At 49.4% G+C, this 12,006-nt stretch overlaps 3 protein-coding genes across 10 annotated transcripts in view; 2 read left to right on the top strand and 1 right to left on the bottom strand.

The window, feature by feature from the left end:
* ATF3 (activating transcription factor 3) overlaps positions 1 to 4,361 on the top strand; it is a 57,631-nt gene extending 53,270 nt beyond the window's left edge. For all 6 annotated transcript variants that reach the window (XM_021063853.2, XM_021063854.2, XM_084978076.1 and 3 more), the window contains exons 3-4: positions 1,638 to 1,745; positions 2,899 to 4,361. In XM_021063853.2, the coding sequence (XP_020919512.1) occupies positions 1,638 to 1,745; positions 2,899 to 3,096 (306 nt within the window). In that variant the 3' untranslated portion in view covers positions 3,097 to 4,361. The remainder of the gene's footprint in view (positions 1 to 1,637; positions 1,746 to 2,898) is intronic.
* Positions 1 to 12,006, bottom strand: part of LOC102164427 (uncharacterized) — a 219,616-nt gene that overhangs the window by 171,376 nt on the left and 36,234 nt on the right. The window lies entirely within an intron of this gene.
* Positions 7,308 to 10,499, top strand: GARIN4 (golgi associated RAB2 interactor family member 4). The gene has a single exon (XM_003130409.5). It carries the CDS (start codon positions 8,603 to 8,605, stop codon positions 10,388 to 10,390), a length of 1,788 nt encoding a protein of 595 aa, XP_003130457.3. The 5' UTR covers positions 7,308 to 8,602; the 3' UTR covers positions 10,391 to 10,499.

Below are 12,006 nucleotides of genomic sequence, written 5' to 3'. Positions count from 1 at the left end.
AGGATGCAGGACAAGGAGCCGCAGGCCTGGCTTTACATCTGGTGACCATGAGCTGATGATTCCTGGGCCTCCTTGAGGACGTTACTATTGGCCATTCTGTGCCTCATGTCCACATCAACAGAGTGAGGGGACTGAACTAAATGGCCTTTAGAAAGGCTTTTCTATGTCTGACAGTGTGACACTGAGATTTGCTCTATTTTCAAGTACTTCTTCTTAGGAGAAAACTTGGACTACTCTCCCTATTCCAAAACACATGTAGAGTTAGTTGCAAAGCACATACTAGAGTTACTGAGTTCTTAATGAAGATGTTAATGATGATAATAACTAAAGCTTTCATAGCACTGACTATAACCAAAACCCTGTGCAGAGCACTTATATTAATTAATTTTATTCTCGTCACAGTCCTATTAGGGAGGTGAGATTACTGATTCCATTTCACAATCAGGAAACCGAGGCTCAGAAGAGCATGATAACTTTGCCCAAGTACTCATAGCTAAGAGATGGTGAAGCTAGGATTCAGAGACAGTTTATTCTAACCCCAATGTCTTGGGGTTCTTGGAACCAAGACAGAGAAGGTAAAAATGCCTCTCATTGTATTTTTCCCTTGAGCTTTGTTTCTCCTATATTGTAAGGTCGCCATCTCAGCCCCCCAAAAGTTGATGTCACATCTAATCCAAAGTCAGATGTGAGGTGATCTTGGCATCTCAGGATCTCTTTGGTTCGGAGTGAGGCTCTCGTGCCCTTTCCTGCTGTCTGGGGCACTTCAAGTGACAGGACAAGGTCTGACATTAGCAGCCTAAACCATCACCTGCTCTGCCCACCATGAGTGCTTCACTCCAGCTGGACTCTGGTCTCTAAGCCAAGGCCAGCAGCCAGACTTTGCTGATTCCCCTTCAGTCCTCAGACAAAGTCAGGATCAGAGTGAACTTCACAGAGGATCAGATCCTAAAGCAGGATATGGGGTTTTGTTCTCTAGGATCCCGGGGCTGGCTCAGGGTGAGGCGCAGAGGAAGACATCGGTATCTACTTGGATGAATCGATGGATGGTTCTAGTCCACCACCCACAGTTGGCACCAAGCCATGGGCTGGTAACGCCACTTTGGTTGGGGAATGGGCTTGGTTGCCTCTTCCTGAGGAGCTGCATGGGCTTCCCCTGAATTTAGGAAGGAGGTGCTAAGATGATGCTCCAGCTAAAGACAGATAAATCCAAGAAGATGCAGGGGGAATGGGTGGAGAAATGACATTCCTGGGGTCTTTCTTGCTGCTAGGGGAAAGGGCTATTAACCACAAAAAAATCTGTTTCTTGCTCTGATTATAGAGGTATTACCAATAGTTATCACTTTTAATAGCACACTCCTATTTTAAAATGCAAATGCTTTTTGAAAATACAATAAATTTTAACTTACTAATATTGCCAATACAGTTGTAACAGTTCTTTGATTTTCATTATTCATTCTTAAGTCTCTGTGTATGTGTATATGTGAAAAGAGGTTTCATGCAAAAAGTCTAGGGCTTTACTTCTGGCTCCTTTAGGGCTGCCCTGGTTTGCCAGGTTCAGTTGGCAATAAGAGGCAGTGTATTTGAAGTGAGTTGCATTTTTTGCCTCCCATTAAGCTTGTGCCTCTTTAATTTTACAGGTAGCCCCTGAAGAGGATGAAAGGAAAAAGAGGAGACGGGAAAGAAATAAGATTGCCGCCGCCAAGTGCCGGAACAAGAAGAAGGAGAAGACAGAGTGCCTGCAGAAAGTGGGTAACTTTGTACTTTCCCCTTCCTCCTGCTCACGCCTGTCCTCCACCACCTCGTGTCACGTGAGGAAGGGGAGTTTGAGAGCCCCCACCCAGAAGTGTTTACCCAGGAAGGGCACTGGAGCTGGTACCAGAAATACCAGTTGCAGAATGAGGAAGTAGCAAAGCTGTCAGCCCCGGTCAATGTGACCCTGGGTATGTAAGAAGCAAGTGTGCAAACTGAAACCCGCAAGACTGTCCAATGCCCATACTCCCAGCAGACTTGATCCATCTACGTCTGGAAGCTTCCAGGCTGCAGGATATATCAGTCCAGTTAAATAGGTTTCACTTGCCCATTTTCCTGAGAAAGGGAAGCTGCCTGCTCTCATTTGGCTCACTGTGAAAAGCCTTTCATTACTGTCTTCAAACAGGTTATTCCCTTAATCTGTAGGCAGAGGTTACACTTGCCCTGCATTCCTTTCTAGTTCTTAACCCTGCAGCCCTTCTCCGGTCTGTGCTCCCAGCTGCAGTCAGCCGGCTCCCATTCCAGAAGGGAGCAGCACCAGTGGGAAGGGCATCTGTGGCAGGCGGAGCAGGCCATGTGCATTCTTTCCAATAGCCAGGTCCCCTCCCCTAAGTGTGGACAGTCCAGGGCAGAGTTTTCACCCAGGTTCATTGCTTCAAGGGGTCAGTGAAAATTAAGACATTTTGTGTATTGCTGTGTACATTTTTTCCTCGGGAGATGAGCTTCTCGGTGAAATCAGTGACTCATAAAAGACTAAACACCATGAGTCTGGATTTCTTTCCAGTCCAAGGCCCTTGCGGGCTGTTGGGCTCATGCAAAGGAGATCTCTGAGCCGCTGGTTCTGCTGCTGCTTCCCTCCTATTAGAGTCACAACCTTGAGTGGAAACTCAAGGGCATCTCTGAAAAAGCCTCCGAGTTTAAAGGCTTCTCCGGGCTCTGAATTCTTCCGAACCTAACGCTCCTGTCTCTTGTTTTGGGGGGCATTGCAGCAGGGAGCCAATGGCATTCCCTCTGCAGGCCATTCCCAGTGCAATAAGTCCCCATGTGTCCCAGCTGTCACCCCTGCCGCCCAGGAGCCAAGGGCAGGCCACCCCCGCTCCTTGCTGGGCCTTGACTCCCTTCCTAATCCCTCTGTTGCTTGTCCCCCAGGAGTCAGAGAAACTGGAGAGTGTGAATGCTGAACTGAAGGCCCAAATTGAGGAGCTCAAGAATGAGAAGCAGCATTTGATATACATGCTCAACCTTCATCGGCCCACGTGTATTGTCCGGGCTCAGAACGGGCGGACTCCAGAAGATGAGAGAAACCTTTTTATCCAACAGATAAAAGAGGGAACGTTGCAGAGTTAAGCAGCCATGGTATGGGGGCAACTGGGGAGTCCTCATCGAATCCTCCTTTTACATCCAAAACCCTGAAGCCATTGGAGAGCTGACTTCCTGTGCACCTCTCGAATCCCAGCAGCAAAGAGCCATCAAGGCGAGGGCCCTCGGTGACTCAGCCGGGCCGTTCCACTCCAACCCAGAGTGGACTTTGGACCTGGGCAAGGGCGCCTTTGCCTCAACTCCAGGATTGAGGCCTTAACCTCCCGGGCATCCCTGGATTCTCCAGATGGCCCTTGGTTAGGGTCCTGCCTTTCCTCTGGATTCTACAAAAGCCAGCACTCCCACCATTAGGATTCATGCAGACGTGTCTGTACCTTGGGTGGGTGGGGTGAGGCCATCTCCTCCGCTGCCGCTGTGCTGCCACTGTCATTCGTAGGGGATGTGGAGTGAGACTGGCATCTCGTGAAGTCGTGCAATGGCCAGGGTTGTGCTTTCTAGCAAATATGCTGTTCTGTACAGGAACTACTGTGTGCAAGGCGTTCATTTCAAAGCTAGGCATCGTGCTCTTCTGACGTTTGTGTCGCACAGCACTGCTGTGACTTCTTCGTGACTTCGCTCAGATCTGGTTTCTGAGAGTTTGGGGGGCTAGCAGCACCACATGCAGCGTCTTACAAAGTGTCCAGGTGGCCAGAAGAGCTTGTCAGCCCCGGGGGAGCAGAAGTGTGCTGGCCAGCAGTGAGTGCTGCTGCGTGCCAACAGAAGAGGCCTCCTTCCCCTCGGCACCCAGGCATTATTAACGCAGGTCCTCTGTTGCACTATGATGCGGTTATAATGTCACGGGAAGAAAGCAGAAGCAGAGTCCAGCTTCCAAAAGGTGAGGACTCTGCTCAGTGACGTAGGTCAGGAATGTCTTCCTAGGCTGGAAGAGCCAAAGAATATTCCATTTTCTTTTTCTTGCAATTGAAAACCACACTGAGTGGAGACACATTTGAAGCCAGGTGATGCCCGGGCTTTAGCATTATTAGATGTTAATGACATTGTTTCTGTCATGCAGATGTTTGTACAAATCTGGCCCAGAGCATTTATAGCTGTGAGAAAGTCATTCACACTGGCCATGAGGACTCTGGCTACTGTCTGTTTAAATTCTGATGTTTCTGTGAAATTCTCAGAGTGTTTAATCCTGCTCAATAGTATCATTACAATTTTCTGTAAGAGAAAATATTACTTATTTATCTTAGTATTCCTAACCTGTCAATGTAATAAATATTGGAACCAAAACATGGTGAACTTAAGTGTTGTGCCGGTTTCTGTTCTTTCCATCGGGTGTTTGTTGAGATCTAACCATTTCCCTCCCCTCTCCTTTCGGTGTTGGGGGGTGGTCTCCAGCTTTAACTATTCAGGTGCTGTCCTTTGTTCTCTGGGGTGTCACTAGCTATTTGACTTGCAATCCTAGTCCTTAGTCTGAGGTTTCTGATGCTCAGCTTCTCATTGACAAACTCTAGAACACAGCAGCAAGTATATCCTCTAGACTAATGGGTATTAAGATAGAATTTTGATATAAAATCTGAATACCTCAACTGCCAGTTTCTTTGAATATACAAAAGCCTAAAATGAACACTTGTTCAGCTTGAACCACAGACCCCTTACATTCTGTCACAGAACTCCTCATGAAGTATTTACCCAAATGACATCTCTAGTAATGTCCAAATATGTCTCATTGTTGCAAATATGTACTTCAAATTTGGAAAAGAATGAGGGGTGGATGGGGAGGAAGAGAGAGAGAGAGTATAATTTTAAAACAGGATAGGTGTCATAAACCAAAGAAAAGTAATCCACGTAATTTTCCGGCATCTCCAAAGCAGGTGATCCCTTAGGTCGGGAAGAGAACCAGGGTCCTTGTTCTTTGCCTGTGCACATATTTGCCTCTGCACTCACAGCTAGAAATGAAAACTGGCTACTTCAGAAAGATCTTGGCTTCGTTGAAGGTTCATGCACAAGAATGGTGCCTGCTCCTTTAAAGGAGCTCCTGTATGGTTCCTTTAAAGACTATCACCTGTGACACATGCATCCTCATTTTGCTGCTTTAATTACATGTCAGGGGCCATGCCTAATCTGTAAAGAGCATCTGGTGGAAGTACCATTCACCACTTTTCGGGGAGATAATCTATTTTCCTTATCTTGGTGGAAGAGAAAGGATTTCCTTGCATTTACCTTCCAGCTGTGCCACCAATCAGCCGTTATGAAACTCAAGACACTTTTAAAGCTGCCATGGACAACAATGAATTAGAGAGGAAGGAAGGGGAGGTGGCCGTGGCAAAAAAAAAATTGATCTGAGAAATGCACTGTAAATCATCAGTGGAACTGTAAGTTCTTGTAACGGGTGCATCAAAAAGTACTTTTGTTTTCTGTAGCGAAGTTTAACATTTTGATACTTTAACTTTTAAAAAGGGACGAATGTGTATTTACCATCAAGTTCCTTCGTTCATCTTGTTTGACATTCGACGGAGGGGAGGTGGGGGTTCTGAGAGAATACACTTGGCTGGGATCTCTGCCAGAGACAGACACCTGCTCTGACAGGGTCTCCTCCTCGGGCTACCTCCTGCTGGGGTGGTGATGTCACACTGGCCAGACGTGGAAAGCCCACCTCCCTCCTGCCTCCTGCCCTCATCCCGTCCCTGTGCTTTTCCCTGAGGTCTGGCCTGACACCTACGGTCGTTGCTGGAGTAAAGAGTTGTAAAGGATTCTGGCCCTGGGCCAGACAGGGGTTCTGGAGCTGAAACTTCCACTTCCTGCCAGAAGCTAAAATGCTGACTACTTTCCATCTGTATCCTAATTTCTCCCACGAGCTTTGAACAAACCCTGAAACCCAAACTCATACCAAGCTTTTCCGCTCTTCAGCATCCCATATTCTTCAGTAGTGTTCATGTAGTTTCTCTGTGGAATAGTGCGTGCATGGATCTGCCTGGAGGAAAAACCTCAGAAGAGTCAGCTTTGCCTGATGGGGATCCTTCTGTGTCCGTGGGTGGCTCTAACCCCAGAAGCTTCTCTCTGTGTCTTACTGAAAACTGCTATCAGGAAGGGAATTGCACTGAGGCTTAAAGGGCCATTGAGACTAGGTTTAATAACAGCTGGTTTTTATTGAGTGAGACAATATACTTAATACTTTACTTGCCTTATCTCATTTAATCCTCACAGCAACTGCTATTATACCTATTTTACTGATGAGGAAGTTAAGAGCTAAGTAGTTTGCCCAAGGTCACACAGGTGACCTTTCTAAAGCTGAAAGCTATGTTTTATAACTATAAGGTTTTGAGCAGTCGTGTATGTGTGTGTTTGTGTGTGTCTGCAATAAAACACACATAAAATTTACCATTGTAATTTTAGAATGTGCAATTCAGTAAATTCACAATACTGTGTAACCATCACCACCATCTAGTTCCAGAATTCTTCATCACGCTATACTCCCCATTCTCCCCTCCCTCCAGCCCTAGATAACCACTAATCTAATTTCTCTCTAGATGGATTTGCCGCTTCTGGATATTTAATACAAATAGAATCATACAATATGGGGCTTATTTCACGAAGCATAATGTTTTCATCCACACTGTAGCACCTATCAGTACCTCATTCCTTTTTATGATTGCATAATATTCCACTGTACCAATAGACCACAGCTCGTTTATCCAATCATCTGTTGACAGACAGCTGTGTGTATTTTAATGGAAAGATAGCCTTTATCCTCAAGGAATGAATCTCTAGGGTGGAATTTCAGGCGGCATAACATCAAACTGGGAGATAAGAGTTGGGAACAGGGATCCTTCTCAGAACTTTCGAGCAACAATTTAGAAATCCCTTATTCTGTGACTGGCTCTGGGGGAGAGGCAATAAGGCAGAGTGTCTAATGGTGCATGCTCCCTGTAGGTGTTAACGCTTCCAAACCACTTCGGCTGGTAGGGAGGTTACTACGAGAGGGGATCTGGTGGGCTCTTGGGATCTCAGGCTACGCACCCTCCACTTCGGTGGGGGAGGAGGGTCATAAGAGAGAATGACTAGATTTTCACACAAGGGCTGTTCTCACAAGCATAGTGGAAGGTAGGATCTGAGGTGATTCAGTCCCCAAAATCAGCCCAGTTGATGTCTTGGGTTCTCTCCACAACTTATACACACAGAATTAATTGTGCAACTCCTAACAGTACACCAAAAAGGTCTTCTTTTTTTTTTTTTGTCTTTTTGCCATTTCTTGGGCCGCTCCCACGGCATATGGAGGTTTCCAGGCTAGGGGTCTAATTGGAGCTGTGGCCGCCAGCCTACACCAGAGCCACAGCAACTCAGGATCCGAGCCGCGTCTGCGACCTACACCACAGCTCACAGCAACACCGGATCGTTAACCCACTGAGCAAGGGCAGGGATCGAACCCGCAACCTCATGGTTCCTAGTCAGATTCGTTAACCACTGTGCCACAAGGGAAACTCCCCCAAAAAGGTCTTCTTAAAGGCAGTTAAATCAGTCCAGCTTGAAAACATTTGCCTGGCCCACCTTTCTCTGTGAGGCAAAGCACTGGAGTGGTTCAGAACAAAGGCTTTAGAATCAGCTAGACCTATGTCCAAATACTGCCTCTGCTACCATCAGTTCTGTAAATTTAGACAGGTGTACAAGCTCAATTTTTTTCACCTGAAAACTGAGAACAGAGGCAACAGTACCAAACTCAATGGCTTCCTGGGCTCATATGTGAAGAACACAGCCTGGTGCCGAGGAGAAGCGGTTTTCAATGTTATTACGTTATTAAAAATCATCATCGATGACCGAGATTTTATGAAAGGACAGACGAAAGATCAAGACAGTCAAGTCTAGGTTATTCGGTACAATTACACCATGAGCTCGAATGGCTCAAGTTTATGCCATCATCTTACGTTCTCACAGATTGTGTCCAGCTGCCGAATTGGGGGGAGGGAGGAAAAACCGCCCACACAAAATCTTCCCGTTTGAGGACATTTTTATTTTGGTACCCGCCTGAGTCCCTGGCAGGGTGACCTGTCCTCTGTGAGGGCGATGGGGTATTTGGGGAGGACGGGGGTCCTGCCCAAAGGGGGCGGCTGGGGGACGAGACAAAGGGGCGTGTGTGACAGTGACAGGTCACAAAGGGCAGCAGAGGATAAATATGGCTGCGCAGCAGGGTTAGGCTGAGAGACTGGTCACTTCTCTCACTAGGACTGCAGTTCAAGGCCTCTCAGTGAGATTAAAAAAAAAAACCAGCCGCACAAGTGAGGTGAGGCAGAGGCAGAGCTTGGTGTAGCTCCCCACACACGAGAAGAGATCAGCCTGCTCTCAGGCGCCCTACAGCGTCCCCACGGCCATCATCGTCACCCCCACCCCTGCCTCTGGGAGGCTCTGGGGCAAAGTTGGGGGGCCCGGGGGGGTGGGGTTGGGAGACCGGCCGTGGGGCCCCCTGTGTGACCCGGGAGCACCACTGCTCCCTCTTCGGCCCAGGAGGGGCCGGCCTTGCCAGCACCGCTTGTCGTGACCGCAGACGGCCATGAGCGGGGAGTCTCTGCTGCCGTATCACACGGCCCAGAGCGCCTCGGGGGCGGGCATGTTCCACACCACCATGGGGAAACTGCAGCGGCAACTGCACAAGGGAGAATACGACATGTTCAAGCACGCGCCCATCTTTGAGAGCGACTTCATCCAGATCACCAAGAGGGGCGAGGTCATCGACGTGCACAACCGCGTGCGCATGGTGACCGTAGGCATCGCGTCCACCAGCCCCATCCTCCCGCTCCCGGACGTCATGCTGCTGGCCCGACCGGCCACTGGCTGTGACGAGCACGCTGGGCGCAACCAGGCCACCAAGAGCAGGAGCCGAAAGGCGGCAAGGACCGTAGAGCTCACCAGGCTCCTTCCCCTCAAGTTCGTGAGGATCTCCGTTCACGACCGCGAGAAGCAGCAGCTGCGCCTGAAGTTTGCCACTGGCCGCTCCTGCTACCTGCAGCTGTGTCCCCCCCTGGACACACGGGAGGACCTCTTTGCCTATTGGGAAAAGCTGATTTACCTCCTCCGGCCACCAGTGGACAGTAACAGCAGCACCTATGCCATTCCAGCTGGGGACATGATCTGCATGCCTGTGCCGGAGGAGGAGGACAGGAGGAGCCTCGCAGCTGCCGATTTCCAAGGAAAGGGGGACCAGGACCAGGTGAGCATCAGGAGCCTCCACGTGGGCTCTGAGGTGGCCGGAGCCACCTCTGCAGCTTTTGCTGGTGGGGAGGGGATCCAGCTGAACTTCCACAAACCCACAGCCATGCCTGATGCTGCCAACACAAATGTGAAGCCTGCAGAGCTTGACAATGAGTCAACAGTGGGGTCAGTGATGGAGGTGGAGGTAGCAGGGGTGGCAGCAGGCACTGCCGAGGGCACCGGAGCAGGTGCTTTGAGCATGGCAGTGACCAAGTTCACCACCCCTGAACAGCAGAGCACAGCCACAGCGGCCATAGCCACCAAGGGTCCAAGAGGATGCAAAACCAATACAGCCACGGCAGGTGCTGCCAAAACATCCCCCAGGAGCATGAAAATGGCCTTGGCGGGTGCCCCGAACAATTTAGAGTATGCTTCCAGCACATCCACCAGCCTCTCCCCAGAGGCCAGCATGACTGTGGCAGGAGCAGGACTTACCAGCAAGACAGTCAGAGGAACAGCCCATGATGAAGACGAGGAGCCCCTCATCTCAACCTTGTCACAGGAGGACCAAGTGAGTGAACAGGATGGAAGGCCACAGCGAGCGTCCCAGCCCCGCAAGGGGAGAAGGGAGAGAAGGGAGCGCCGGGAAAAGGAGAGAGCGCGCAGGAGCTCCCAGCCCCGCAGGTCAGCAGAAAGCCGCCACAAGGCAGGCGGCGACAAGATCATCCGAAAAGCAGCCAGCCGCTCCTCGGCCGGCCGTAGAGCCACGAGAGATGACAAAAAAGAGAAAGGCCGCAGCAGCTCGGCGGGCAGCAAGCGGGGTACCGCACACAAAGGCATCAGCCATGCTCCCATCACCAAGGAGTCCAGGACGTCGCACAAATCAGGCAGGAGCTTATCTACAGCTAGTTCAGGTTCTGCCACCAAGAGGCTCAGCAGGATCAGCTCTTTCTTGAGGAATGTCAGAGCCAACCTCACTACAAAGACAGCGGCCTCAGCCCGAGATAAAGATGTGGACATCTTGGCTAAGGCGGTGGAAAGAACCAGAATGGAGGCCATCATCGAGTCAGCAGAGAGTGGCCAGGGGCTAGAAATCGCGGGTAGTGTGACATCTGAGACAATGGAGACAGTGACCTTTGAAGCCCATTAATACGACCCAGAGCTGGAAGCTGAAAAGGGGACCACGGCTCAGGGAGGTACCCTTGGGAGCCTCTTCCAGATTCCTTCCTGCAGTTTAAATAAAGAACCATACAATCTGAGAATGGCATGCAGCCTTCTGTCTGAATTTCTAGGTCCCAGAGCCCAGTTGTGACGTCACAGTGGATCCTGTGATGTCAGCTGTGCCACAGCCTGAGACCCCCAGGTCCAGCCAAGGGCAGCCGCACCTCACACACACGCTCAGCGCCAACAGGAGTGCTCCCTCTGGCCTCCACTCCTTCCTGGCTTCGCTCCCCAGAGCCATGGCTGAGAGTCAGACTATGGACTGGGGAAGCGCTCCTTCCCCATCTCCCTAGCCATTTTATAACCGTGTATTCCCCCTGAAAATATGCAAACAAAGCCAGAGCCAGACACACATCCCCTCAGGCTATTTAGGGGGGTGGGGGAGGGTGTTCGCAGGCAATCAGAAACTTGAGCACTCTCAACTAGACCAACCAATTCCTTTCCCAGTCTCTTCCCTGAAGAAAGCACTATGAGACAGTTCACAGCCAAAACGTAACAGCCAAACACTGGAAGCAGCCCACATTTACATCAACAGAATTAATACAGCAGAATATGAACAGAGTGGGATATTCAATGATGAACAATGAAGGTGCTACACATATTAGCATGGATCAACTTCTCATTAAAAAAAAAAGATTGGGATGGAGTTCCATTTATAGAACCCTTCGGAAACAAGGTCCATGTATTGCATAGGGTATACGTTTCATAAAAATGTAGGCACAAATGAGGGGACAGTAAACACAAAACTCAGGACAATAGTTTTTCCTAGAGTGGAAAGGTTAGGTTGAGGAGGTGCTGCTGGTAGGCACACAGGTGTATTTTTCACATTTTACTATCTCTGAAATCATGATGATATTACATCAATTGTGATGAAATACTGCCAATGCCTTTCCGTTATGTTTTCACTTTTATGTATGCACAAAAGTGGTATGCTAGAAAGGTTTGGTCTCTTTACATTACATTTATTTAAGGTAAATTACAAGAACACTTGGTTATTAACAAAAAAGGAATGATATCCCTATTTTACAGATGAGAACGCTGAGGTTCAGAGAAGGTAACCTGCTCCAGCCACACAATGGGATCTTTACAGAACAGTGACCCCAGCCCACTTCTTTATGCAGAGACCGGTCTGAATTACAGGAAGGAGGCAAAGCAAACAAGCCTGAGATAGGACCAGCTCGAGAACCTGTGACACCAGCATTCTTGTCGCTGCTGCATTCCAAAACTCTCGAGCTGAGCGTCACTTTTACTGGATTGAGGGGAGGGAGAAGTGGGGGCTGGTTGCGCTGATTTTCAAAGTTCGGTGAGCCCACAGCCCTCAGCTGGCCTTATCTCGAGAGAAGCCAGACCACCCCTGAGCTGTTTCTGACTCTCAGGCTTCTACTGCTAGCCTGTGGCGTGACCTGTGCTGCAGCCATAAACAGGCTCCCGCCTGGAATTCCAGAGTCCACTCCTGAGTGGGGCTGCCTGTCTTTGCAGCCTAGTCCTCCCCTAGCTGCTAATTAAATGCCAGGCTCAGAAGCATTTCCCCATGCCAACTCCTCG

Source organism: Sus scrofa, chromosome 9 (genome assembly GCF_054392235.1).
Source record: "Sus scrofa isolate SSC_HxYL_T2T_F1_AM1 chromosome 9, Sscrofa_HxYL_maternal_Yorkshire_Landrace_v2.0, whole genome shotgun sequence".
Classification (NCBI taxonomy): Eukaryota; Metazoa; Chordata; class Mammalia; order Artiodactyla; family Suidae; genus Sus; species Sus scrofa.
Note: the sequence above shows the minus strand (reverse complement) of the source record. Positions and strands in the feature narration are given on the sequence as shown.